General features: G+C 36.7%; 4 protein-coding genes and 1 pseudogene across 6 annotated transcripts; 2 read left to right on the plus strand and 3 right to left on the minus strand.

Annotated features, from left to right (window-relative positions):
* The first annotated feature begins 332 nt into the window (after window positions 1-332).
* Window positions 333-7,046, plus strand: LOC105160011 (T-box transcription factor, putative (DUF863)). Its single transcript, XM_011077255.3, has 4 exons — window positions 333-1,030; window positions 3,076-3,311; window positions 3,415-4,222; window positions 4,750-7,046. Exons 2-4 carry the CDS (start codon window positions 3,078-3,080, stop codon window positions 6,786-6,788), a joined length of 3,081 nt encoding a protein of 1,026 aa, XP_011075557.1. The 5' UTR covers window positions 333-1,030; window positions 3,076-3,077; the 3' UTR covers window positions 6,789-7,046.
* A 3,190-nt stretch (window positions 7,047-10,236) lies between these two features.
* Window positions 10,237-13,769, plus strand: LOC105160012 (Pentatricopeptide repeat (PPR) superfamily protein). Of its 2 annotated transcripts, XR_016065091.1 has the most exons (2): window positions 10,237-12,757; window positions 13,508-13,769. XR_016065091.1 is itself a non-coding variant. In XM_088879401.1 (1 exon), the coding sequence occupies exon 1, from the start codon at window positions 10,355-10,357 to the stop codon at window positions 12,467-12,469; it is 2,115 nt and encodes a 704-aa protein (XP_088735527.1). In that variant the 5' UTR covers window positions 10,237-10,354; the 3' UTR covers window positions 12,470-12,853. The 2 variants fall into 2 exon arrangements, 1 of the variants encoding a protein (XP_088735527.1); XM_088879401.1 differs by lacking the exon at window positions 13,508-13,769 and having other exon boundaries at window positions 10,237-12,853.
* Window positions 13,770-14,360: 591 nt separating this feature from the next.
* On the minus strand, window positions 14,361-16,034 carry LOC148788255 (AP-3 complex subunit mu-like; annotated as a pseudogene). Its single transcript, XR_016065193.1, has 3 exons — window positions 15,439-16,034; window positions 15,120-15,329; window positions 14,361-14,866 (listed from the first exon to the last, which is right to left on the minus strand). The product of XR_016065193.1 is annotated as an AP-3 complex subunit mu-like (transcript).
* Window positions 16,035-16,539: 505 nt separating this feature from the next.
* Window positions 16,540-21,320, minus strand: LOC105160013 (Tetratricopeptide repeat (TPR)-like superfamily protein). The gene is made up of 2 exons (XM_020693265.2): window positions 18,481-21,320; window positions 16,540-18,220 (listed from the first exon to the last, which is right to left on the minus strand). The coding sequence occupies exon 1, from the start codon at window positions 21,039-21,041 to the stop codon at window positions 18,780-18,782; it is 2,262 nt and encodes a 753-aa protein (XP_020548924.1). The 5' UTR covers window positions 21,042-21,320; the 3' UTR covers window positions 16,540-18,220; window positions 18,481-18,779.
* A 646-nt stretch (window positions 21,321-21,966) lies between these two features.
* Window positions 21,967-25,584, minus strand: LOC105160014 (uvrB/uvrC motif-containing protein). Its single transcript, XM_011077265.3, has 9 exons — window positions 25,392-25,584; window positions 24,441-24,867; window positions 24,295-24,354; window positions 23,866-23,960; window positions 23,564-23,736; window positions 23,315-23,427; window positions 22,865-22,910; window positions 22,551-22,591; window positions 21,967-22,457 (listed from the first exon to the last, which is right to left on the minus strand). Exons 2-9 carry the CDS (start codon window positions 24,777-24,779, stop codon window positions 22,302-22,304), a joined length of 1,023 nt encoding a protein of 340 aa, XP_011075567.1. The 5' UTR covers window positions 24,780-24,867; window positions 25,392-25,584; the 3' UTR covers window positions 21,967-22,301.
* Window positions 25,585-26,073: the final 489 nt, after the last annotated feature.

Genomic DNA, 26,073 nt, shown 5'->3' on the forward strand with positions numbered 1-26,073 from the left:
GCTCAAAAAGGAAAATGAAGATCATAGATTAATTGCTAATTAAATACTAATCTCAAGATTGACAACTAGCTTAGAAAGATGGCAAGTTGGTTGTTAAGGGTGATGGCTCCTATACATACACATATACATACGTATCTGTAACGTATTTCCCATGTATATATATACTGATAATAATACAGAATTATGTGGAGGCATGTGTACATTTATAGGCTATATTTATATAGGTGGACAGTTTTTATATATTATAATGATGATGTTAAATTTTCATTAATATCTATCTGTAGGAAAAGCAAGGAGGAGAGAATCTAGAAATGCCCATTTCTTTTCATTTCCTCAAAAACCCAGAGAGAAATTCTTTAATGGCTAAAAGAAATCAAGAGGGAGGGAGAGAGAGAGAGAAAGAGATTTGTGTGTCTGAGTGAGCTTAGAGAGAGAAGGTGAGGAAAAAGCAGAGAATAAAAAGAGACCGGATGTTGACAAATTTCGTGTCACTGTTCTTAGAAGGTCGTTTGTTTGTGTGAAGATTTCTTATCTGGGATCTCTCTCTCTCTCTCTCTCTCTCTCTCTCTCTTTCTTGGAAATTAAAATACTTTATTAATATTAATAATAGTAGTACATATATTCAGTAGTTGCAAGAAGAATTCTTTCTTTTTGTATTTATATTTTTGGCTCTGCTTCTCTCTCTAAAGTTGCTCGCTTTTCTCTTCAGAGAGAGAGAGAGAGAGAGAGAGAGCGTGGCCCAGCAGATCGAAATCTCCAATCTTTAGTTGTGTTTGATGAGGATCTGAAGGGCCTTCAATGGAGTTACCAAACCACTCATTTAATTACTTCTTTGTTTCATTTGACAATTATTAGTATTATTGCTTTTGTTCCTTTCTCTTTTGCTTCTTTCACTTTTTTCTTGTTTGTTGGGTATATATTTTCTGAATTTTTACATGATTCTGAGTTCTTGTTCACTTCGAGACACTGTTGGATGATTCAATCTGTGAAGGGTTCTTGAGAAGGGGCGGTTTCAGGATGTGGGTCTGAGGTAATTTTATTTTTTCAGTTTTTTTTTTTTTTAAGATTTACTTGGTTTGACTATGACCCAGAAGAGGAAACCTCTTCTTCTGTCGTTTTAATTTTACCTTAGATTAATCATTTGATTAGTTTCCTCATAATTATATTCAGAATGTCTGCTTTTTGGGTTTTACAATTACTGATATCATTAGTTGGGATGATTGGTTTTTGTTCCTATTTGGGGTTGTTCACTTGATATCTAATGGCTGATATTTGAGGGGTGTCTGTTTCTATGTTTGATCATTTATGTAGTGTATAGATATGCATAATTATTTGGTTTTCGCTTGGAATGTTTTTCCTGATAATCTTTTTGGTTATTTGTATGTTTTGGGAGGTATGTCTTGATTTGTTGTGTCTCGGGGTTTAATGATTTCGAAGTTGATGATTCTTTCCAAAGCATGCTACATTTATCAACCACTTGACTAGATATCAAGACTTTTATCTGTCGTTGGAAGTTTCTACGTGCGTGAGCATATGTTGGGAGCTGTTTGATTGTGGAGGTTGAGGACTCGTATCCTTAACATTGTTTGAACTTGGTGAAACTTTCGGATTGACTAAATTTACAAGTTAACCGGGTGTCTCTATCTTTCTGCTTCTTGACCTCATTTCGAAATCTAGGTTGATTAGGGGTCTAGGATGCTTGACTAGTTTGCTTTCTATTTGCATTATTACTTCATTATTTATGTCAAGGTTTTGATTGTCAAGTTGCAGAAAGAGAGTTTTTCAACTTCTGCTTGCGTAAGCTGTAGTTTGAATAGCTAATTGTATATGGATACGACACATTAATTGGTTGTCTGTTGTGACGTCTGATTCTTGAACTCTGGTTTATTCATTACAACAGTAGCGTGATTCTTGCACTGTTGTTGATGCGTATGGTGTTGTTGATTTATAGTATGAAAAAGAAAACTGCAAACTTCCGATTACAACTTTCAGTTTTCTAACTCATATAATTTTCGACTAATATTCGAGGATGAGTTTTTAAATAGATATATTGCTGTGTATACAAGAATGCTTAATTGGTAAAACTGGACTGACTACTTTTTGTTGTTCAATGGTCTTGTCATGATATTATAATCCAAAGCTTCCTTTTCCAGGTACAAGGCTAATTTAAAAAATATTGATGATTCTCACTTATCAGATTAACTTGATGGAAGCTTTTAGCTAAACTGGCATTCCCATTCCTTATAGAGATTTTGTTTCAGAGTTCCTGTTTTGGGTCCATGTTTAGCTTTCATTGGTGCATTCTTGTTCTTAGTTCATTAAATATTTGAAGCCCACTTCTCTCGTCACTAAATAAATCAGAAAGGAGTGTTTCATAATTTTAGTACTATCGTCTTGAACATGTTATATGCCTTTAGCATCTAATGGCAACATAGATCCCGAGTTAATAATGACACTCCAAAAGAAGCAATTCATGGTATGTAACCAGGTCCGAGAATGATGGGAATATGGAAGCTTGCTCTGACTTCTGCCTGCATTTCTCGGCCTTTTGGCATTCTTGCATGAAAAATGGTTTTTATTTATCTTATTCACATTCTTGTTAAATGTGTCTGTTATGTACATGCATGTTGAAAGCAGTGTGGTTGTGGAGGTTTTAGGTTCTACTTTTGGGGTAGGTTGCTCGAATTTGGTGGAACTTTCAGAATACAATAACTTTTAAGGGTCAGCGTGAAATTGCTCAATTCACTGTCTGTAATGTCCATGTGTCTGTGTATTGCTGCCTTACACAGACACCATCTTTATTCTTTTGTAACATTCGTTTCTACTGCAGACATGCATGATAATGGTTCTGTTTATGCTTATTTTCTGCCTGCTTGTCTGGCTACATGGCCATTACTTGTGCTATTGCAAGTTTCTTTCGTCTCAAAGGACTTAGTAAATTAAAGATTTATCTAGATTTCTGTGTAAACAGTCTGCAACTCTTTTGTAGTCTGCAAGGAAAACTAAAGATCTGAATGTTAACTAATGTCATTTTCCTCTCTGACCTGCCGATTACTGTTTATATATCCTCTTCAGGAATGGGAACAAAAGTACATTACAAAAGCTACCTGCCAGGATATTACTCCATGAGGGATCTTAATGAGGATTCTAGCAGTAGTAGCTGGCCCCTATGTTATGGAGACAAGGCCATAACAAACGGGCAGTGTTACAATGGTTTCGTGCCAAGAAATACATTAGATGGTTATCCAGGTTATGACAAGGATGCATTGAAGCAAAAAATGCTTGAGCATGAGGCTGTTTTCAAGAATCAGGTGCCTTGGATTGATTTTGTCTTTACGTTCTTTATTTTATGACTTCTCTAATTCCTTGGAGTTATAATCAGCCTGAACACTTGCACTTTCTTATGGGGTCCAGGTTTATGAACTCCACCGTCTTTACAGAATTCAAAGGGACATGATGGAAGAAGTCCGAAGGAAAGAACTACAAAGACTCCGAGAGTCAATGGAGCCATCGTCTTCATCAAGTCTTCGAGGATCTCATGTGCCGTCAGAAGATGCTCGGAAGTGGCATATGGCTGGGTTTCCTTTGTTGAATTCTGGTTATGGTAGGACGTCTTTATCGGGAATTGAAATTGTTAATTCTCCTATGAGTTGTACAAAAGGGACAGACACAGGGCCTGGTAAGTTTCTGTTCCAGAACGGGTCTGTATCAAAGGACTCTGAAGCATTGGATTTAAGACCCTTGAAGGTCAGGAAGAAGTTGTTCGATCTTCATCTTCCAGCCGATGAATACATTGATACAGAAGACAAGGAAAAGTTACCCGATTGCAGAGTGTCTGAGATATCAAGTTTTGCTCCTAACGGCGACGTAAAAGGTGCAACGGAAAGTAGTATGAAATTATCCATTGGTGATCGTGCTGGTTTGGAGACTGACTGCCGGATGGCTGCATCAGCTTCTGCTTCCTGTTTGAGGAATTCTACCAGGATGGCCGATCTAAATGAACCTGTTCAGACAGAAGAGGCAGTAGCTCCCTCTTCTCTTGATTTTCTTGGTCAGAGTTCTCTCAGTGGAGATGCTAGAGGCCTAAATCAGCATGCTAAACCAGGCGCGGGTTTAGGTGTTAAGGAAGAAACCATACATATCCGTAATGGATTTTTTATCAACTCTTCTGTTGAAAGAAAAGTTAATGATAGGGGCCAGCTCTCCCACATATATGAAGCAGGTAAAGAGTCCTATAAAGTTATACATTGTTTTTTTTTTACTCTGCTGTGAGCTTATTCAGTTATACTCTGACATGTATAGTTTAGCTGCTTCAGCATACATGATCAAAATCTTTTCTATAGATGAAAAAAGCGCTAACCTGACCCATTATCATCATCTTTTGTTTTTTGGATTCAATGCCTTCTAGCATCTAGAATACCAGAGGATTATCAACTTATACTTGACATTCTACAACGTAGGATAGCAATTTAGGAGGAATACTGATTTTCTTATTGCTCTAGAAGTACTTCTGTTGTAATCACTCGTCACATCATATGCACATCATGCTGCTAATCTTGTGTACTTGCTAATTTCCTGCATGACAAGGAGTTACTGGTGATGCACACAAACTCAGTATTCTCAGTAATTTTTTGCATCTCTGCCAAACTAACACTCTGTATCAATTTTTATTTGGCTTATAGTTTCGGAAACAGCTATTGTTTCAGTTGTTCTATTATTTAAAATGCTGACGATTTATCAATCTTTCAGGGTCCAGTAAAAGTAACCTCAATTACATAACTCACGGCCGTCAGCAAGATAAGATGCCTATGCCTTTGCATCCGGTGGAAGACATGCTTAACCCAGTCAATCTTCCTCGAATATATCCTACGGGTTGTAGTAGAGAAGATCTGCGGAGGGATGGAAACCACCATGATTTAGAATTGTCTGACAGAAATCCTGATCGCCCCAATAATGGCCACTTGGAACCACTTTTAGCTTCCCAGGCCCCTGGTTCATACCCATTCTTTGGTTCTTCTTGTTTGCCCAGTTCGTGGGCTCAGAATGTCTCGTCTTGGGCAAAGCCGTCTTTAAATTCCGCTGCAGTAATGGGTCGAAGTTTTCAGACTTCAGCTCCTAGTCAAGAACCTTTTGGAGGAAAGTGGCGAGTAGGTGTGAGTTCTAGGTCGAATCCAGGTGTGGAAGGCCAACTAACGATGCTGAATGGGTTTTATCAGGGATCTGCATCGGGATCCAAAGAACCAAATGTTCACTTACCATCAGCTGGCTTTGATAACCTTAACTGCAGTAGAAGTGATTATGTAGCATCTCACCGCTCGACTAATCATGGAATTGGAAATTTTCTGAAAGACTCCTGTCATGAGGACTCAAAGCCTGTGATAGATATCAACTTGAATGAGGTAGTTTCGAAGGATGATGTGATCCTTCAAGATCTCACTATGATAGATGGAATACGAAAGCCTGAAGAGGACCATCGTTCAGCATTGCCATGGTTTAAACGTAAGCCTGCCCGTGCAGATGATCTCCCAAAGAGTGAAACAGTTAGAGATCTTAATCAACCATGCAACCTGAAAGTTATGTTGGCTTCAAGTGATTGTGAGATCGTTGAGACTCAAAATGTTAAGAAAATTCTTGGGTTTCCCATTTTCGAAACGTGTGTTTGGAGAAATGAGCCATCACCCCATGTTTCCACCTCGGCAAGTGTTGGCTGTGGACCTGAAGAGAACAATGCAGGTAAGGAAAGGAAGAACAGAATAATTGATATAAATCTAGAGTGTGAGCCGGATGAGCAGATAAATGAAGAAGATCTGACAGCAGAGAACGAAAAGCTGACAAAGGGTTCCTCTACCAGAGAATACATTGATTTGAACTCTTGCGTTAGCGACTGTGAAGATCCTTCGGCACCCTCATTCGAAAGCAAGACCCCCAGCGTTAAGATAGCTTTGGAGATAGATTTGGAAGCTCCCGTTATCCTGGACGAGGATGATAACCTCACCTTGAAGGAAAATACAGCTGGTGGGTCATCCTTGCAATCTTTAGAAAATAAGAACGAACCTCTCCAGGATGAAGTTCTTAGAAACGCAGCTGAAACAATAGTTTCCATCTCATCATCTTGCCCACAAATCCATATAGGTGATGAGATTTCCCCCATGCCAGAAGCATCCTTGGCTGACTCGCTCCTCTGGTTTGTTAATGCTCTAACCTCTTGTGCAAATGAACTTGAGAGCACATCCGGTAATGGGCCGACAGCTAGAGAAGACTCACCCGAGGAGGTGGACGATTTTGAGGCTATGACATTGCAACTACCAGAGACAAAAGAAGAAGACTACATGCCCACACCTTTTGTTCCTGAAGTTCAGAAAGTCGAAGACACAGGAGCCAATACATTACCAACCAGGTCTAGAAGGGGTCAGTCGAGGAGAGGAAGGCAGCGGAGGGACTTTCAACGGGACATCCTTCCTGGGCTAGCATCATTGTCTAGGCACGAGGTGACCGAGGACCTCCAGACGTTCGGGGGGCTGATGAGAGCCACAGGCCATCATTGGAATTCAGGATTGACAAGAAGAAACGGCACCAGAAATGGAGGTGCTCGGGGGAGACGGCGAGCTGTGGTGGAAACCGTCTCGAATGCCAGTCCAAGCCCAGTTTGCACTCCCCTGATTCAGCAACTCAATAGCATTGAAGCTGGTCTGGAGGACAGAAGCCTAACAGGGTGGGGAAAGACACCAAGACGGCCCCGACGACAAAGATGCCCTGCGGGTAATCCTCCTACCATCGTGTTAACCTAATAATGGAGAGAGTGATTGTTTTATTGACTGGGAATTTCATAGAGACACACATAAGACATCAAGGACCTCTTTTTATGACTCTTTTTTCGAGCGTGGGATCGATGTGATCTTGGTTACGTTTATCTTTGTAAATGTCACTGTATCTCATCTCATCATGATTCTGAGTCTTGGTGATTATGTTACCAACTTGTATTATTTTTAGGAATAATACTTGTTTGATTCTATCTTGATATATACACGGCTTTGTTTCTGATACAAGTTTTGTCTTTCAGAGAAAAATGCATTGAATTAGCTCTAAGCAAGATGTATACTCTCCAAGAACTGGACCTCTAATGGTTGATTGTGTAACAAAATTTTCTGAATTTCTTCACTGAACTTGAGTTACTTTTGTGACAAATGACAATGCTTCAAGTTTGAAAGAGAAACCAATACAATTTGCTCAACTTGTATATATAATTTGTATGAACTAGCCATCAAGTGTATCTACGCCCCTGAATTATAAAACGTAATAAAATGATCCCTCATAATCTACACTAATTTTTTTATGATGAAAATGCCCTTATTATTTAAACCCTAGAATATCTATATTTCTATCATTTTCCTAAATATAATCTGAATTATTATGAATTTTTTATTTAAAATAAATACTATCCAAAATTTATATTTTTTATACTAATTATAGAATTTGTATAAACTCCATAAGCTTACAAATTCTTATATTTTTTACACAACTGGTAAACAAATTTACATAATTTTTGCATGTTTTGTTATATATATTGAATTTTTTTTAAAAAATAATTTAAAACATTACATCGAACATATATATACTGTAAAATATGCATATCTATAATATAATTAATATATAATATTCTATATTTTTCAAAGTAATGATATGATATATTATTATTATGTGGACATGTAATTGAATTTAAATTCATGAGTTACATAACATACTTTTTTCTATAATATTACATGCATTATGTATTAACACATATTTATATATACTTTTTAACATAATTTATTTACTTTGTAAAATATATTTTCATATATTGAGTTTATAACTATTTTGCTTTTCATAATTTATAAAAGTTATAAATTATATATATTATTTTTAAAATAAAATGTGAGTAAAATTTTAAAGCACTAAAAATATATTTTAGAAAGTAGAATAAAATAATATAGAGGTAAGACAGAAGGACATTTTTGTTTAATCAATTCCAAATTATTTTGTGAGTTGTGTTTTTGTAATCTTTTATACTTTAAGGATATAAATGAGGCAAAATGCATAGTTCAGAGATGCAGAATGTATTTAACCCTATTAAAAATATATGGTTACATATCGTAAATTTTCAACAAAAAATAATTTTAATATAAACTTTATTTAGAAATTAAAATAAAAGTAATCATTACCACAAATGTAAAGGTTAAGTTCCATTTTACCCCCTTGTGTTTTCTTGAAATAGCTAAAAATTCCCTTGTATTTTGAAAATTGCTAAAAAAAACTCTGTATTTTGATAAATTCAGCTAAAAAAAACCCTTTCCGTTACAAACTAATGGAAAGTGAGGTGCATGCGCCTGAAATGCGATTGTGCTTAATTTTTATTTTTTATTTTTTTTTGCGTATTTTGACCTTTTTTTTAAACGTTAATTAACTAAAATTCCCCTTATTATATCTAAAATTACTATGGTCAAATTGACTTTTTAAATTTATTTTTTGCATTTTCGTATCTTCTAAAAATATAAATTTTTTTATTCTTAAACATAATTATATTAATTATCAAAATAAAAAAAATAAAAAATTATTAAATTTAATTTTTTAAATTTAGATATCTACATTAATATGAATATTAAGAAATTATAATAATGATAAGTTATAGATTAATTTAAATAATAATATTATTCTTAATTAATCAAAATATATATTTTATTAATATAATTAATTATTTTAATTAACTAAAATATTTTATTATTAAAATTATCTAAAATTTATTTTTTAATTAACTAAAATATATTTAATTTACTATAATCAAATTAATTAAAAAAAAAAAAATGGGTTCGTAGGCCCAAATCTGATCTAGGCAATGAGGGTGGAGGCGATGAGGGCGGCGAGGGCATGGAGCGGAGGTTGGTGCAGGCGGAGTGGGGGGTAGGTGGCGGGGGAGGAGGCAGCGGGGATGGGGGGAGTAGGTTTTTTCTTTTTCTTAATATTTTTTATAAATTTAAAATCTAACACTTAAAATTAATTGATTAGATCTGACGGCTCTTATCTAATCAATAAGAATCTAACGACCATTAAAAAAAGAACAATATGGGATATATAAGGTTATAACAATTATTTTATCAAAAAATTAATAGCGTTAGTCATATTCAATGGAGATGAGCGATTGACCTGAATTTATAAAACATAAAGAGTTTTTTTTTGCTGAATTTTTAAAACATAGGGGGATTTTATGCAATTTGACCCAAATATATATGGGGTGGAGAATATATATATATATATATATTATAACCAATTAAGAAATTTAACAGTGCTATTAATACTTATCATTAATATTTACCTACCAATTAAGTATTTTTACAATTAAAAAAAATTCTAAATTCTAACAATTCACCCTTCTATACTCGACACACTGCTAACTAATCTAGATTTAGCCACCTGGCGGACAAGGAACACTGAAAAACACGCCAATGCCATCCACCTCAACCACACTTTATACATATTATCCTAAAAGGGTGAAAATAGGGATTCCTGTGCTAGCTAGATTCGGTTGATGGAAGATATAGGTAAGTAATATCTCTATAAGAAATTCTTGTCTAGATCAGATTTGTCGGAACCAAACACTGGCTATATGATTGATCATTTTTTTTAAGTGTACACCAATCACACAACAAGTGTATTGCATTTTACATATAATTAGTTCAAATTTGACCAGGTCCGATCCGAACTAGAATTTTTCCATTCCTATATTCTTTACTGACCCGACATGATCTCTTTTTATTGACATATCTCCTATAAGATAACCCCAACGATTGAATAAGCACCTTTTCCACATCCATGAATTTTAGAGATATCTATTGACGTTAATCGATCTTAAATTTCTCTTCTATAAATAGGGTCCAAATAAATCGACACATGAGTAGTTTACAACAACAAGGCTACTCATTTTTCTCCCATTCCCTGCACTCTCTCTATGCATTTTTAGCATTTTTCAGCAATACCTATTTACTTCACATAATTTATTTATATCACATTTTTTACTTGAATTATTTTATTTTATTTTATTAAATTTTTCGCTGACTTAAGCAACAAAATGTTAACAGCTATTTTGCATTTTTCCGAGCCTTGTGATGCTGCTGAATTTAGGTATGCATCAATATATAATAGAAATTTTGATAAAAATAAAAACAAAAATGAATTATTATAATTATTAAATATTTCACAAGCGACAACGTCCACAACGGTCATAAAGCAAACACCTTAATAACCTCCGACAGTATGGCGGGAGATGTAATCCTGAAATTGTTAGCAAATATAAATCCATACACAGACATGAAATTCAACTGCCATGAAATCCTTTTCAGTGTTGAACAGAAAAATTCGTCGTCTCACTTTTAGAGAACCCCTCTTCCAGTTCAAGACCTTTACTTCTTTACCATCGCAAAATCTTGAAGTTGGCTCAATCCAATCGATTTCAGAAAACCCCTTTTTTCGTCTTTTGAGTCTCTGTAGAACCCTCTCGTCTCTTCAGAAAATCCATGCCCTTCTGATTGTTAATGGAGAAACCGATGACCCTTTGTTGAAAACTAAATTAGTCAGTTCGTATGGCACATTCGGGCGCGTTAAGCATGCCCGTCTGCTGTTCGATGAAATTCGAAACCCAGATATCGATTCTTGTAAAGTGATGATAAGATGGTATTTTATGAACGAGTTGTATGATGAGATTATTGGGTTTTATAAATTTATGAGAAGGAGATTTCTGGTTCTTGATAATATCGTGTTATCAATTGTGTTGAAGGCGTGCAGCGAGTTGAGAGATTTTGTTGAAGGGAGGAAGTTCCATGGTTACATAGTTCAGCTGGGGAGCCCGGATAGCTTTGTCTTGACTGGGCTTGTTGATATGTATGCCAAGTGCGGAGAAATTGACACTGCTCGCAAGGTTTTTGAAAGGATTCGGGACAGGAATGTGGTTTGTTGGACTTCTATGATTGTGGGCTATGTGCAGAATAATTGTGCTAAAGAAGCATTACTTTTGTTCAACCGTATGAGGGAGTGCCTGGTTGAGGGAAATACTTACACTTTAGGGAGTGTAGTGACAGCATGTGCAAGATTAGGGGCTTTGCACCAGGGCAAGTGGGTGCATGGAAATGTGATCAAGAATGGGATTGAGGTGAATTCCTACTTGTTTACTTCTATTCTGGACATGTATGTCAAATGCGCTGCTATTCGGGATGCTCGATTGATTTTTGATGAGGTTTCAATTATTGATCTTGTTTCATGGACGGCGATGATTGTGGGGTATGCCCAGAGTGGCTTTGCTGAAGAAGCTCTGCTGTTGTTCACTGACAAGAATTGGCAAAATATTTATCCCAATTCAGTTACCTTAGCTAGCGTACTTTCAGCTTGTGCACAGTCGGGCAATCCCAACTTGGGTTCATCAGTTCACGGTCTAGCAATTAAACTAGGTCAAGGTGATGTTAATGTGATGAATGCTGTAGTCGACATGTATGCGAAGTGTTCTAGAATAGAAGACGCCATTTATCTATTTGAATCCATGGTAGACAAGGACGTTGTTTCTTGGAACTCAATTCTTAGTGGTTATTCTCGAAATGGATATGCTTATGAAGCTATGAGATTGTTCAGTCGAATGAGAGCAAATTGCTTTCGGCCTGATCCAGTGACCTTAGTGACTCTTCTATCTGTTTGTGCTTCCCTTGGAGATATCCGATTTGGCTCTTCTCTTCACGCTCAGTCCATCAGAGGAGGCTTTTTGGCATCTCAGAACATCTATATTGGCACTGCACTTCTAAATTTATATGCCAAATGCGGAGATGCAAAATCTGCTCGCAGTGTTTTTGATGAGATGACTGAGAAGAACATGGTTACCTGGAGTGCAATGATTGGTGGTTATGGAAGGCAAGGGAACTCAAATGAGTGCCTTGAACTTTTCAACGACATGCTAAAGGAGAACGTCGAGCCAACTGATATAGTTTTCACAACAATATTATCTGCTTATAGCCATACGGGGATGATTAGAGAGGGTTGGAGATTATTTCAGACAATGTCTCAGGCATATGAATTTAATCCCTCCATGAGGCACTATGTATGCATGGTAGATTTATTTGCTCGGTCTGGAAACCTAGAAGAAGCCTTGGAGTTAATTGAAAAAATGCCAATCCAACCTGATTGTACTGTTTTTGGAGCTTTTCTCCATGGATGCATTACTCACTCCAGATTTGACCTGGGGGATATGGCTGTAAGAAAGATGCTCGAACTTCATCCTGATGATGCAGGACACTATATGCTTTTGTCTAATTTACAGGCTTCTAAAGGGAGATGGAGACAGGTTGGTGAACTGAGAGATTTAATGAAGAAAAGGGGTCTGAGGAAGCAGCTCGGATCTAGTCAGGTGGACCTGTACATTGGTGAGATCAGTTCTCAGAGGGCACAATCGTTTGGTTAATCCTATGCTTTCTGCATCCGAAAATCAACCATTATGCATGGATCAGCAATTCCTTCTAACCGGGAACATTGGCATTTCTCTGAGTATATAGTTTATGCTCGTACACAGGAGTAATCCATGTGAAGCAGCTTGACGGCTGCATTGCATTTTTGGTTTGAGGTTCTTTCTATGAAATGAAAGATGAGCGATACATAGTTGCTTGGAGTTGATCTGTCATACAAGTTGTAGTGTCGACTTAAAGCTTCAAAAATCAAGCTGCTGGCGAATTACCATGAAACAGATATCCTGGTGATTTACCCTTCCCTCTGTAATCTAAAAATGTCTATCAAATTTCTTTAATCAAGATACTGAAATACATAGAGATTATTTAGGTTGTCTCTTTTCCCTATTCATGTTGTGTTTGCCTATAAATAAACTACCAAATTGTAGAATTCTTTGAATAGACTCTTGCCATGCCGTTATTCACTTATCTAGGCTGAAGATACCTGTGAATTTACATAAACGATTTCATTAGAGGAATATGCAATTTCTCAAATTTCGACAATGAAGAAATATCAAATAGATTGATGTCCGGAAATTAACATTTTCAATTAATATTTGACTGGTAATGGAGACAACTTCAGTCTGAAATTCTGCATCACCCATGCAAGCTAAACTTTTATACTCATAAATTGGGTAGTTGTAAGATTACCAATTTCCTAATACACCGCATAACATCATAAACATATTACTTAAAGCTCTCATCATATGAGCAACGGATGCATATGGCACCAGTCAATCAATTGTACAATTTTATACATAGTTAATGCACTTAGAGGTAGTTGATGCAAAAAACTTGTAAGAATAATACTAGAGCAATACCAAGTGTCTGCACATACAAATTGAAGTAAAAATAATCCAGTCGATATGTGCAATTGTGTTGATCATACCTCTTGTAGACTGCAAAGCCGGCAATAGTTAAAAAGCTTCACGTATTCAGAAGCTTCCTTCAATTGTATTTCGTCACCTTCAGCTAATGTCTGTAACCGGGTTGGGCAGGCTCTGGCTTTATGCGTATCGGCCCAGGAGAGCCAAGAAGCGTAGGAACTACCTTTTCTGGGTTTGGAGTGCATTCGGGGCCGAAGAAGTTGCCTGAAGTGGGTCAAGCATTGGGGATGGGGAGACGGTCAAGACGGACAAGAACCTTTGCTCTTAGAAATTGAGTTTACTTGACTGGGATATCTGTTCTGTTTGTAGCATTTTAACAATAATCCTATGTTTTGATGGAGGAATTTTGATTTGAGGGGAGGATTTAGAGTAAAGATTTCAAATGAACACGTACTAAAAGAATTTGAAATCAATCAATATTTTACAAAATCATACATAGCTTCCAAATAGGAGTTCAACTTTCTAAGATGAAATTACCTTTACAAATTTCAAGGATTGGTTAACCCATCGAACAAATAATAGCAACTATTTTGGTCTTTTTAACCAAGAAGATGTAATCGGATGTGTAATGTCGAGCATTAAGTTGTTGTTTATTTGTATAAAATTGCACCCTCAAATGGAGTTGGAGTCTTTAATGGGAAACTGAAATCTTGGTCTGAGTTGGGTTCATCAGAGGAGCCGGGAAACATGTTATGAAGGCAGTCTTTGACCGAGTTTATGTCGACTAGACTTGGTGTCAGGCGGGAGTCTAAGTAGTCTTTCCACCTAATGATCCAAAGTAGCCGATGATGGAAAGTTATATATTATGAGGTTCAAATTAGCAAGTCTGTTTATGATCTAGATTATAATTTTCCTCTTTCTCCATTGTTGAATAGTACTAGTCTTTTTGATACAAGTATCTATGAGGGGCGATGTTTTGAACTCATGAAACACCGTCCACTTGATAAAAATGGCAACCAATAGATTGATTCATCCAAGAATTTCATATATCTGAAAACTGGTTCTGAGATTTCCAAACCATATTCACACTGTCTTCAACTGCTCAGAATAAGAAGCTATATCCATTTCTTGTCCACCTCCAGGAAAGGACCAAAGCACAGAATGCTAAACAAGAGCAAAATTCATGTTTGAATGCACCACAATAAAGATACAATAGTTGACAGACCAACTTGAGGCAAAAAGTCATGATCCCGCTTGATAAGTTTCGCCTTTTTGCACGAAAAGTTATGATCTTACTTGAAATTCACCTGCTCGTGCAAGATCTCAGAAACCTTCATATGGACGTGAAGGTAAATTTAGTAACTCCAGTTTATCTATTTTTAAGCCAGAGAGAGCGACGCCCATAATCCTGAAAGCCACTTGAAAAGTGGGAAACACATGAAGCCGTTCTATGCCTGTTTCAAGCACCAAGGTATCTGACATTGATGGAGCTTTATCTTTTGGGATTCATCCAATAGTCAACGAGCAGGTCTGTAAAATGGTTAATGCACTGTCAAGAGCGGAGAATATGAGTCCGAGTATATAATTAGTTCACGATGGACTCCCGATATAAAGTACTTCAAATTCAAATGAGAGAAGCCTTCGAATATTTATTCTAAGCACATTCCCAGGATTTCAATCTTTGGAGGAAAAACCATATATGATAGAATATAATATTTATTCAGAACTCAAAAGAAACACACATACTAGCATGTCCGTCATGACATACTACCAGATTGAGTACCTCGTCAGCAAGAACATTTACTGCTCCATGATTTGAAGAAAGGTCAGATGACAAAATGCAAGGAGGTAGTCGGAATTGAACTGTTATAGAGTCAATTGCCTTTCCAGGATCATTTCGTATTCCAACTAACACACTTAGACGACACACGTCCCCAAATCAGAGGTCAGTTGTGGCTTCACATAAATTGGAGTATTCTTCAACTTCTTTACCCTGAAAACAGAGGATAAATATTGACACGGAAATTGTAGAGGTTGCTTTTGATATGAAAATAAACTATGAAGATCCATTCGCGACAGCGTATCAGTGAAACACTGGAAACGTGTAACTCATAAGCTTGAATTGTCCATCAGGTGGCACAAAGGATAGAATTTGGTTTGATTCCCATGGTCGAAGTCTAACACAAGGGTGAAACCTCACATCATTAATAATAGGGTTCGCAAATGACAGTGTGAGATCACAGAGACCTGTAGATGAGAATTTACTTGAACTCCACCATATATCTCATATTTACCAAAGTTCCATCTCTGAGCAGCAGAAAAATGAAAAAGATGCGAGGATTCAGATAGAACCATAAAACTCATAAAGTTATGCAGCAAGTTTGCATGTAAAAAGACCAGGTACTGTGATCAGGAATATCCAAATCACCAGAATATAATTTGAAAAGCTGTATAGAGTTTGAAAGGAGTTGAATTCTGGAATCTAATGGAAAAAAGAAAGAAGTGGAAGACGAGTTATTGAAATAAAAAATCCACCACCTGTTATAGTGGCATCCATTTCTTTGACAAGATCGACATAAACTTCATTGCTGGTATGCTTAAGGTCTGTTTTTCTCCATAAAACACAAGACGATGTTGCACCCGGCAGTGTATTGCTCATATTGGAGGTGTTACCTGTGACGACACTCAAAGCCTTGCTCACAAGATTTGGTGGAGCTACCATTTCACTCAGGATGTTAGGTTAGTAGTTAGAGGAAACCCATTCTCTATCATCTTATCCAGAAGCTGCAGAATTAATTAAAATCCGCCAAAGATTCTAGAGGTACTAGGAAGAATGTCAAATAAATTATAAAGATAGATAAAAGTCAAGGTAAGAACAAAAGCTTGCTTCATTCAGAACCTACAAACCACTGCTCTTGTAGACAAATTATCCATCTTCATCATAGTCCTAGTCCCGTTGTCTTATCAGAGTCCATCAAACTCTTTATTTTGAAGCACATATCAGCCCATCAGAGCAACTACAATAGCACATATCAGCCCAAAATCCAAAATATCTACACAAAGTGGCAACTCGATAAATATAAAGTCCACCAATTTTGAAGATGCCAGTTCCAAGTTTTGGAAGAGGCATTCATTGATCCATCACTCTCTCGGTGAAACAAACGTTATTAATTGAATTAAATAGCATGAACCAGGAGACAGGATACCACCTCAATTGCCATCAAAAGTGGCATCTCAACTTGGGTGCAAGCCAAAAACGTGATCCCCTCACAAACCACTTGAAATAGGTAGTGAGTGGGTGAAGCAATAACAGGTACAAGCTAGAACATCACAAGAAAAAAAAAATTAAAAAAGAAGGGTTCACTATTGATTTTACCATACAACTCACAAATATAACGGAATCCAAATTGTCAGGACTGCAACATGCTTCATTTATACTAGGCGGGTTACCTTCAAAGAGTCACCTTGAGTAAGTATTTGGTCCCAGAACCATGTACATATTGAACGGTCAACCCGGTGACCCATGAGCTGTTTTTCCAGCATCACCTCCCTGAAATTTCACAGTCGCAACCAAATCATCTGCTTACTCTCTTCTCTTCAATAGTTTAGTAACCATCAAACATCCTTTTCTTTTTCGACTTTGCACTACTAAATATCAACCACATTAGAAGCCGAATATCTCAAGGTTATCTTTTTACTGAGCTAAGATATAGGACTAAATCTGGAACCATAAAACATCTACTATCTATTCCTAATTTCCGTTACTGAAAATACAAAAACCCGTTTGCAGCTGCAATGGAAATTTGCAAGATATCTAAGATAATCATTTTCATTTAATCAACAACTTCTTGAATTATAAAGCAATACAGATATAATGAAATTCCGGAGCGCAATTCCCTTTCCACTCTGGTTTCATCTTCCTAGTTTGATCACTTGAAAACCCATCAATCAAAAGATTTCCAGATTATACTACACATATCTTCAGTAACAATTCCACTGGGGCACATAACACAGAGGCAGTGAAAATAACGAGATTCGTACATACCCGGAGTCTGAAATATGCACTGCAACATTTTTCTACCTCTTCAATTTCTTCCTGGAGTTCTTTATTCTCCCATCTGACTCCTTTACAAGTTACTCTTCTGTCTTCCTCTGTTTTGGGCTCAACTCAAATATTATTAGATTTACACAAGCAAGGAGTAGTAGTATTTAGTAAAATTACTGAAAGGACCCCTTAGAATCTATTTTCTATCAAATAAGCCCTTCTTTGCTTCACTACTACAACCCCTTTGGTTTTTATGGTTTTTTTTTTTAATTCAAAAATCCACTTTAATAGTTTTAATATAAAATAAAGGAGCTTCAGAAAACTTCTAAGAATAATACTAGAGCAATCTGCACATACAAATTGAAGTAAAAATAATCCAGTCAGACTGCGTTCCTCTCCAGAATGTGCAATTGTGTTGATCACACCTCTTGTAGACTGCAAAGCCGGCAATAGTTACAGCTTCACGTATTCAGAGGCTTCCTTCAATTGTATTTCATCACCTTCAGGCTGCACTATTCAAACTATATACATATACAGCTCCTTCTTAACAACACTGTTCCAATGATTTCTTATTGCAGATCAGTCTGATGGATATAAGTGCAGTGCAAACACTTATATGTGATAGCAAAAGAAACAGCATGGAATATTGATGATGATTGTGAAGGTTCATACTGTCTCATTACGAAAGACTTATTGCTTCATGTAACTGATATGTGTTGGAAAAACTTCAGGGCAATAACTTATTTGATTCGGTCCTGTTCCCATTGGCACTATTAGAAGCCAATTCCTCGTCTTTTGTCCAAGGCGCTCTGTTTGTGCTAGGATTAGGATGACTGTACCTGAAAAATGGAATAAATCACCAATTATCACATTTAATACTCTATGAAGAGTTAGCCAGAAAAGAATAAAAAGCTATTCATGCAACTCAATTATGTATAAGCATTGCGAATGACTAATTCAAATAACCAGGGGAATGGTCGGTGAGATCAGTACATGCCCCTCAATATCTTCTCAAAGTATAAAATTTAAATGATAATTGTTAAAATTAGGTATATGTGGCACACGAAGTTACTACTGAAGCATTATTTAACTTTTTTACCTCCACTAGGCATGCTTCCATTTCAACAGAGGTAATTCTATTGGAGCCAACTCAGGGAACTGAAGACTGATTCAATGACGTAGCAGTCAAAATCTTGATAAAATTGAGTGGGATTGTCTTGGCACCAAGTGCAGCAAAGTGAAAGGCATTGCATTTGAACATTGGGGTGACTGAAGGCTAGCCTTAGGTACAGACAAGCTGAAGGCACCAACTCGTGAGAAGTCTTTCTGCCCGCTGAAAGTGTAATGCCTAAATACAATGTGCTCTTTTGATTGCGGGGGAAAATGTTTTCTCCAAATCTATGAATTTGACTCAGTCTCGATCATACTATAGCCATGGACCTTCTTCAGAGCTAGACTTCTCATCTTTGATTTTACCACTTTAGACTCATTCCAGTTACCTCCTTCTGCAAATACATTAGACAACAGTGTGTAATATCCAGAATCATCTGCATCCATATTGACAAGGTCCCCTTTAATGCCATTCAGAAAGTCCAGTCTCTGATGGATTCTACACCCATTTACCAATGCACCCCAAATGCTAGCATCTGGGGGGAAAGGCATTGAGTTTATGACTTCAAATGCTCCATGTAAATCACCAGCTCGACTCAGCAAATCAACCAAACATGCATAATGCTCAGAGTTGGGCATAATGCCAAAATCTCTGACCATTGAGTTAAAGTAAAACTTCCCTTTCTCAACATATCCAGCATGACTGCAGGCTGAGAGAATATTCATGAAAGTAACATCATTTGGTTTTACTCCTAATTCTACCATTCTATTGAAGAGAGAGATTGAATAATCAATATAACCGTGCATTGCATAACCCCCTATCATGGCACTCCATGATACAATACTTCGTTCAGTCATGTTATCAAAAACTCTTTGAGCCATCTGAAGGTCCCCACATCGAGCATACATATTTGTTAGAGCTGTATCAATATACATATCTTCCCTTACACCAAAAGTAATCAACTTATGGTGAATCCATTTTCCCTTATCTATTGAACCTAGATTTGAGCAAGCTTGAATTACACTCAAAAAGGTTACTTCATCCATGTCAAGATGTTTAGCATACATTTCATTAAAAAGGCTGAGAGCTTCTTTTGAGTAACCATTTTGAAAAAATCCGCACATCATAGAGTTCCATGTTATAACACTCCCGTGTTGGGTGTCAAGAAATACTCTAGTTGCTGAATTTATAAATCCACATTTGGAATACATGTCGATGAGGGCATTCTCAACAAACTCATTTGGGAGGTATGTCTTGATAATAAGACAATGTATTTGACATCCCAATTCTGAAAGCCCAATCATTCCACAGGCTGAAAGAGTACTCGCCAATGCAAATGAATCTGGCATTATTCCTTCAATCAACATTTGAACAAAAAGAGAAAGAGCCTCCTCAACCATCTGCTCCCTAGCATAACCTGAGATGAGGATATTCCAGGATACTATATGTTTTTCTTGAGCAGCATCAAAGACACGACGGCTGTATCTTAAGTGGCCACTATTAGCATACAGATCAATCAATGATGGCCTCAAAAAATCACTATCAAGGTCCACATTATTCCTTATAATATATCCATGAATAGACTTCCCTTCTTTTAGCCATCCCAATCGAGCACAAGAACATACAACATTCATCAGTGTAACACTATTACTTTCCACATTAAGCCCTAGCATCTCAATGAACGTCCCTAATGCTTCTAAATAGCATCTATTTTGATTGTAGGATGAAATCATTGTTGTCCATGAGGTAACACTCTGATAAACACCACTACGGAACAACTTTTCTGCACTACATAAATCACCAAATTTTCCATACATTGCAACAAGAGAGCTCCTTAATGCTTCATGATCACTCCCAACATTCCTTCTCATTACATAACCATGAGATGACTTCCCAACTCTCCATAACCCCAACTCAGCACAAGCCTCTGCTACACTAAGCATGGTCACAGAATCAATTTCCATGCCTTCTATAACCATCTTCCTAAATATTTCCAGTCCTTCACTTGCCTGTCCATTCTGCACATAAGTTGATATTATCGAACTCCATGACACCACATCTCTCATTGACATTGCATCAAATATCATCCTAGCATCATGCAAACGCCCAGTTTCACCATAAACACTCAGCAGTGTGGTTTCAACTACGGGATCAGACTCAAACCCAGATTTCACAATCCTCGCATGGACCTTTTTCCCCAGCCTCAGATCATTAATTGCAGAACAAGCCCTCAAAACTGAAGGGAAAACAAACTTATTCAGCTCTGCTAATCTCTCCAGCATATTTTGATACACAGAAATGGCTTCTTGAAACAGGCCATTCCACACATAGCATTTGATCAACACACCCCACATGAAGGAATCTGGATTCGGAAACCTGTCGAACACTAACCTTGAAGTTTGAACCGAACCCATTTGTGAATATGACTCAATGAGCTTGGTCGATGCAAGACGATCCTTTTGAAGGCCCGTGACGGTTAAATGTGCATGCAGGAGGGTAAGCGATCTTACGTTCGTGCAGGCCTTGAAAAGGGGCATGTATAACGTCATCCTTGCTTTGAACCTTCAACTGCAAACAATGCTCATCGGGTTTCTCTCAATGAGTGTTCTTCAGAATTTTACCTGCCGGAGTTGAAACTGACTTCCAAACAGCAGCACAAGAAAACAATATAATTCCTCTTGTGCAATTTCGAGTGAGATTATGGGCTTTTCTGCTGCGATTTGTTCATCTGTTTGGTGCGTCTTCTCTTCCGTGTGACTCACACACCTCTCTGGCTCTGCATATTTCACCAAAATATCCCCCAAAAAGAAGCACAAAATAAAAAATTTGCTATCTTTCGTATTTCGCATAATATAAAAATTTGGGGTAAATGCTATATTTGCTCCTTTAAATTTTCGTTTAAAATAATCTCTTAAGTTCATTTATTAATTTTAGCATTCTTAAATTTTGTCCCAATTTGATTCTTCTGATCATTTTTCAGTAAAAATGTGACTAGAGTTTGACTTTGTTTCTTGATTTTAGCATCCTTAAACATTAATTTTTATTTGATCCTTCTGACCATTTTCCAGCCAAAATATAAGTCAAAATTCGGCCACATTTAGGCCGGAACATAGTCAGAGAGACCAAATTGAGGCAAAAACTAAAGATTAAGGACGTTAAAGTCAAAAAATAAACTTTAGGGACTAAAGTAATTTTAAATAAAAATTTAAGGGACCAAACATATTATTCATAAAAAAATTTAATATAGTTGTAGTGCCGAGGGAAGTCGAATCTTGGCAGCAGCAGGATACGAGATGAAGATTTGGTTGCGGTCACTTGTGCGGGAATTTTATAGCATGCGTTCTTGCAGCACCGAACTGGAGAGTTAAAGGGTAGACAAAGGAGAAATGATCAACTACTTGACTCTTGTGGAATATTCAAATTAAGCCAAGACTGAATCTCCCGACCAGACCTGTTAACGTGACTCCACCGAAATGTAATAATCGAGTTATGAGTTTATTATTACAAGCGATGAATGAGTCATAAGTGTACTATTGGATACACATGAAGAACAGTATACATATGCTAATCATATATAGCTCCTTTTAAGAGGCAAATCCGGACAAGAATCATGTCCAAGGATCAAATAAGAAGCAAAAGATACTTTGTCTACACAGCGACAGTTATTACATGTACTCTAAAAATCCAATAAATGGGATCAAACTTCTGTAAGCAAAACTGAGAAACATGCAACAAGATTGCATGATGCATCTTATGCTCTTCAAATCCTCATCCCAACACGCCATGGAAGAAATAGAGGCCTCAAACTATTACGCATCTTTTCCATCTTCTTCGTCAAGTGGATCATAGGGAAGTTCATGCCGGGGTTGGCTATATTTCTCGCGCAGCTGTTTGATTGGGATGAAGTCTCCGGCAGCATCCATTCCATAAAACAAGAAGGAAGCATAGGGATGATCAAACCTATCCTGTCAAGGTCAATCACAATCCACCAACTATGAGAATCTCATAATAGAGTAACTAACACAACCGTAAAGGCCGAAAGAAGGCGATTGACTAACCGTGTCTTGTTTGTCAGGTGCCTGTAAATTTTCCTCAGGAACTGCAAGAAAATTCCATTTGCTAATGAATCTTTGGAGAAGGGTGCAGGAAAAAAAAAATGCTGAAAGATAAACCAATGCTTTGGATCCAAAAAAATGACAGAGGAGCTCGAGAAAGTAATGAATTGACGAATAGAGCATGATCACACAATGGAGAATAGCATCGGGTAGATAATACTCTATCAATGGATTAACAAGGAAAAATGCTTTTAAGGTTGAAGCAAAGAATGAATATATGTAATAGAAGATCACAGCAAAGTAGTATATATCCTTACCATATGCCACTAAGAGGTTGGGGTCTTCATGCATGTCAACTAACACCTGTAAAACAATAGGTTAAAGTTAGTATCAGAACTCTCTATTTCTTCACGGATTAATGCTAATGCTAATCTCACGTAAATGGATAATGAACATGAGAACTGGAATGTGGTTGACATGGCTCGGGTGCCAGAATCATGAAGATGGTAGGAATTTATGAAATGAAGGAAGCCCTTCACTTTGTTAGTTAGTGTTAATGACATAAATGTCAAAGATATCAGCCAATGGCAGGACAAGGATAAACTGACACTACGTATGTGAGGTGAAAGAAGCAACCTTTTTCTTTTTTCTGATCAGCATAACATGAAACATTTCAACCCAAAAAGAACCCAGTGCAAGAAAATGACAACATTATAACAAAGGCTATTGGCCGGTTGAGAAAAGATGCATATTCAATCTGGCTAAACCTGATAAAAGGGTTGATCAGGACCACGAGTCAATTTTTCTACATTTGCACGATCCATCCATGTCTTTGACTCACAACACACTGGGTCCATGCCGCAAATAACAGCTCGATATCCTAGAATAGCAAATTAATTTTTTAATCAGAGCCCTGTGGTGATAGGCACTGAAATCTGAACTCATTAAAATATCAACCAATATTTACCAAGAGGCAGAAACAGATAAAAAGGAGGCAGCAGCAGGTAACAAATTACCAAATTTCTTATGCTTCACTTTCTGGCCTAAACGAAAAGCATATTGGGCATTTTCATATGCTTGCGCTTTTACTGATGCAGCCAAAGACTTTGCTTCAAGTTTGGAAATTTCATCCCGTAGCTCGGCAGCCAAACTGTAATTCTCACTCTGAACGGCGTTCTGCAGGTCTGCGCTGAAAAAGGTAGAACTTCAACAATTAAGTTTCCAAACAAATTGAACTGATCACCATAAAATGGACAATGACAAGTGAGAAATACAAACTGAGAAGCTATGCGCTTTTGACAATTATCTGGAGACTTACCGTAGACGTAAGATGCTTATAGCCATATCTTGAGCTTCGCTTTTGGATGCTGATCCCCTTCTGTTTTCTCGGAGCCTGATAACTTCTGATTCGACCTTTGAACAAATACATTACATAAGCATGACTTGGTCTTCTAAAGTAACCATATACCAATAGCTCTACAAAGAATTCTATCAGAAACTCCAGAAGCAAAAATTTTATGTAAATAGGAGAAATAAAAATATTGTTTGTAAATGATTGTTATCAGATAGAACGAGGAAAAAAGGGCCTGTAGATTGTACATGACTGCATGTCCCCAAAAGACTGGATGTCAAATGGAAAATAGACGATTACCCAAAATTTAAGAAAAAGAATCCATCAAAGCCATAACAGAAGGCACTTCACAAGAACAAGATCAGAACTTAGGGAGAACAGTTTACTTAATCAAACCTCAGTCAACTTGTTCCTCAGTTGCTGGGCAATGTCATACTGCTCCAAATTCAAGGCGTACTGCAATAAAAACACAGTGATAAGCCAAATAGCTCCTTTTCTAAGCCATCCGAAACTGTTGTAGAGTTGGAATTAGCATCTCTAACCTGTACTCGGGTTGCCAAGTCCAGCTCAAAGAAAAACATCAGAATATCCTCATTGGCGCTTTCACTATGCTCACTGCTTGCATCAAATTCTGATCCCTTATCACTTCCTTTAAATAGCCATCCAGCTTGAACTCTCAAACTTCTAGGCCGAGATATGCCACATGGTGCTCCAAAGGACGTGGTTCTTCCACCGTAAGAACAAAGGCACAAACTTCCACGCCCAGGAAGGATATGGAGTTCCTTCACTTGACCAAAATTTCTCCTCCATTCATCATTTGATCCACAAACAACACTGCATCTAGAAGTCACTAAAGTGTTTATTGACATACTTTGCACCATTGTAGGAGCCACCTCAACTATTCAACGCCTTTGCAGAGTACAAAACAAGGCTTTTTGCTCCTCAGTCTCTTAAATAGTGGTATTCCATCTACAATAAACCAAAGTACCAATCCGATCATTATCACACAGTATCTCAGAATCACACAAAAGAATTCACATAGAAGGAGTCAGCTACAACAACATAGTGAGTTTCATCAAGGACTAATCCATAGATTTTCTCAGGGGACTTCTGGGAAGACTATATATCTAACCATATACCTCAAACCCATCAACCAAATTTGGTATAAGTGAAGAAAACTCACATCAAACAGGACTACTTGAAGAATGTAACTCTTGTATTAATTACTTCAACCATCCACTTACTCTCCAAAGAATTAATCAACGACTCAAAACTCAACATATTGTTCGCAAGAATCAAAACCCGGAATCGTAGTAGTAACACACAAAAGGAAACAAAACCCACAACACACAAGCACATATGGTATTCAGAAAACCAAACACAAAAAGACATCATTCCGAACTGTAATAATTCAGCATACAACAGATATTCCTCAACTGCTTTCAAACAATGCTCATCGGGTTTCTCTCAATGAACGTTCTTCAGAATTTTACCTGCCGGAGTTGAAACTGACTTCCAAACACCAGCACAAGAAACCAATATAATTCCTCTTGTGCAATTTCGAGTGAGATTATGGGCTTTTCTGCTGCGATTTGTTCGTCTGTTTGGTGCCTCTTCTCTTCTCTTCTCTGCGACTCACCACACCTCTCTGGCTCTGCATATTTCACCAAAATATCCCTTCCCAAAAACCAAAAAAAAAATAATAATAATAATTGAAAAGCAATCTTTCATATTTCGCATAATATAAAAATTTAATAATATTTATTTATTATATTGATTAATTCAATATATTAACGCTCTGCACAAAATTATTTTAAGTCATATTATTAATTTTATTTTATATTTTTAAAAAAATTATTTCTTAATGTTTATGAGAAAATCTAAAATAAAATAGAATTTCTCTTATTCAAATTACGCAGATTTTTTCTTTTTTAAAAAAAAGATATTATAAATGTCAACTTGAATTTTAAATGAGAATATAATTTTTCTTTTGATATTTTTATAAAAATCTGAACCCGTCAAAAATTACTTGAACTTGATATTGATTGTTATCATTATTTTAATAAGTTATATATTTTATATTATTAAAAAAATATTTTTCTATTTTTTTAAGAAATGTATTAAAAAAAAATCTGTATATTCAATTGATATTAGAAAAGTAAATATAAAGGAATA

The sequence above is a fragment of the Sesamum indicum genome, linkage group LG4 (genome assembly GCF_026168435.1).
Source record: "Sesamum indicum cultivar Baizhima isolate 11 linkage group LG4, ASM2616843v1, whole genome shotgun sequence".
Lineage (NCBI taxonomy): Eukaryota > Viridiplantae > Streptophyta > Magnoliopsida > Lamiales > Pedaliaceae > Sesamum > Sesamum indicum.

Bases quoted from the DNA above. Each gene is read 5' to 3' on its own strand.
- LOC105160011 (XM_011077255.3), top strand. From the start codon at position 3,078: ATGGGAACAAAAGTACATTACAAAAGCTACCTGCCAGGATATTACTCC. The intron at 3,312-3,414 runs GTGCCTTGGATT...TATGGGGTCCAG, and splicing joins AGGCTGTTTTCAAGAATCAG to GTTTATGAACTCCACCGTCT. The intron at 4,223-4,749 runs GTAAAGAGTCCT...TCAATCTTTCAG, and splicing joins CTCCCACATATATGAAGCAG to GGTCCAGTAAAAGTAACCTC.
- LOC105160012 (XM_088879401.1), top strand. From the start codon at position 10,355: ATGAAATCCTTTTCAGTGTTGAACAGAAAAATTCGTCGTCTCACTTTT.
- LOC105160013 (XM_020693265.2), bottom strand. From the start codon at position 21,041: ATGACGTTATACATGCCCCTTTTCAAGGCCTGCACGAACGTAAGATCG.
- LOC105160014 (XM_011077265.3), bottom strand. From the start codon at position 24,779: ATGGTGCAAAGTATGTCAATAAACACTTTAGTGACTTCTAGATGCAGT. The intron at 22,592-22,864 runs GTAAGGATATAT...ATTTTCTTGCAG, and splicing joins CAACCTCTTAGTGGCATATG to TTCCTGAGGAAAATTTACAG. The intron at 22,458-22,550 runs GTTAGTCAATCG...TGACCTTGACAG, and splicing joins CACCTGACAAACAAGACACG to GATAGGTTTGATCATCCCTA.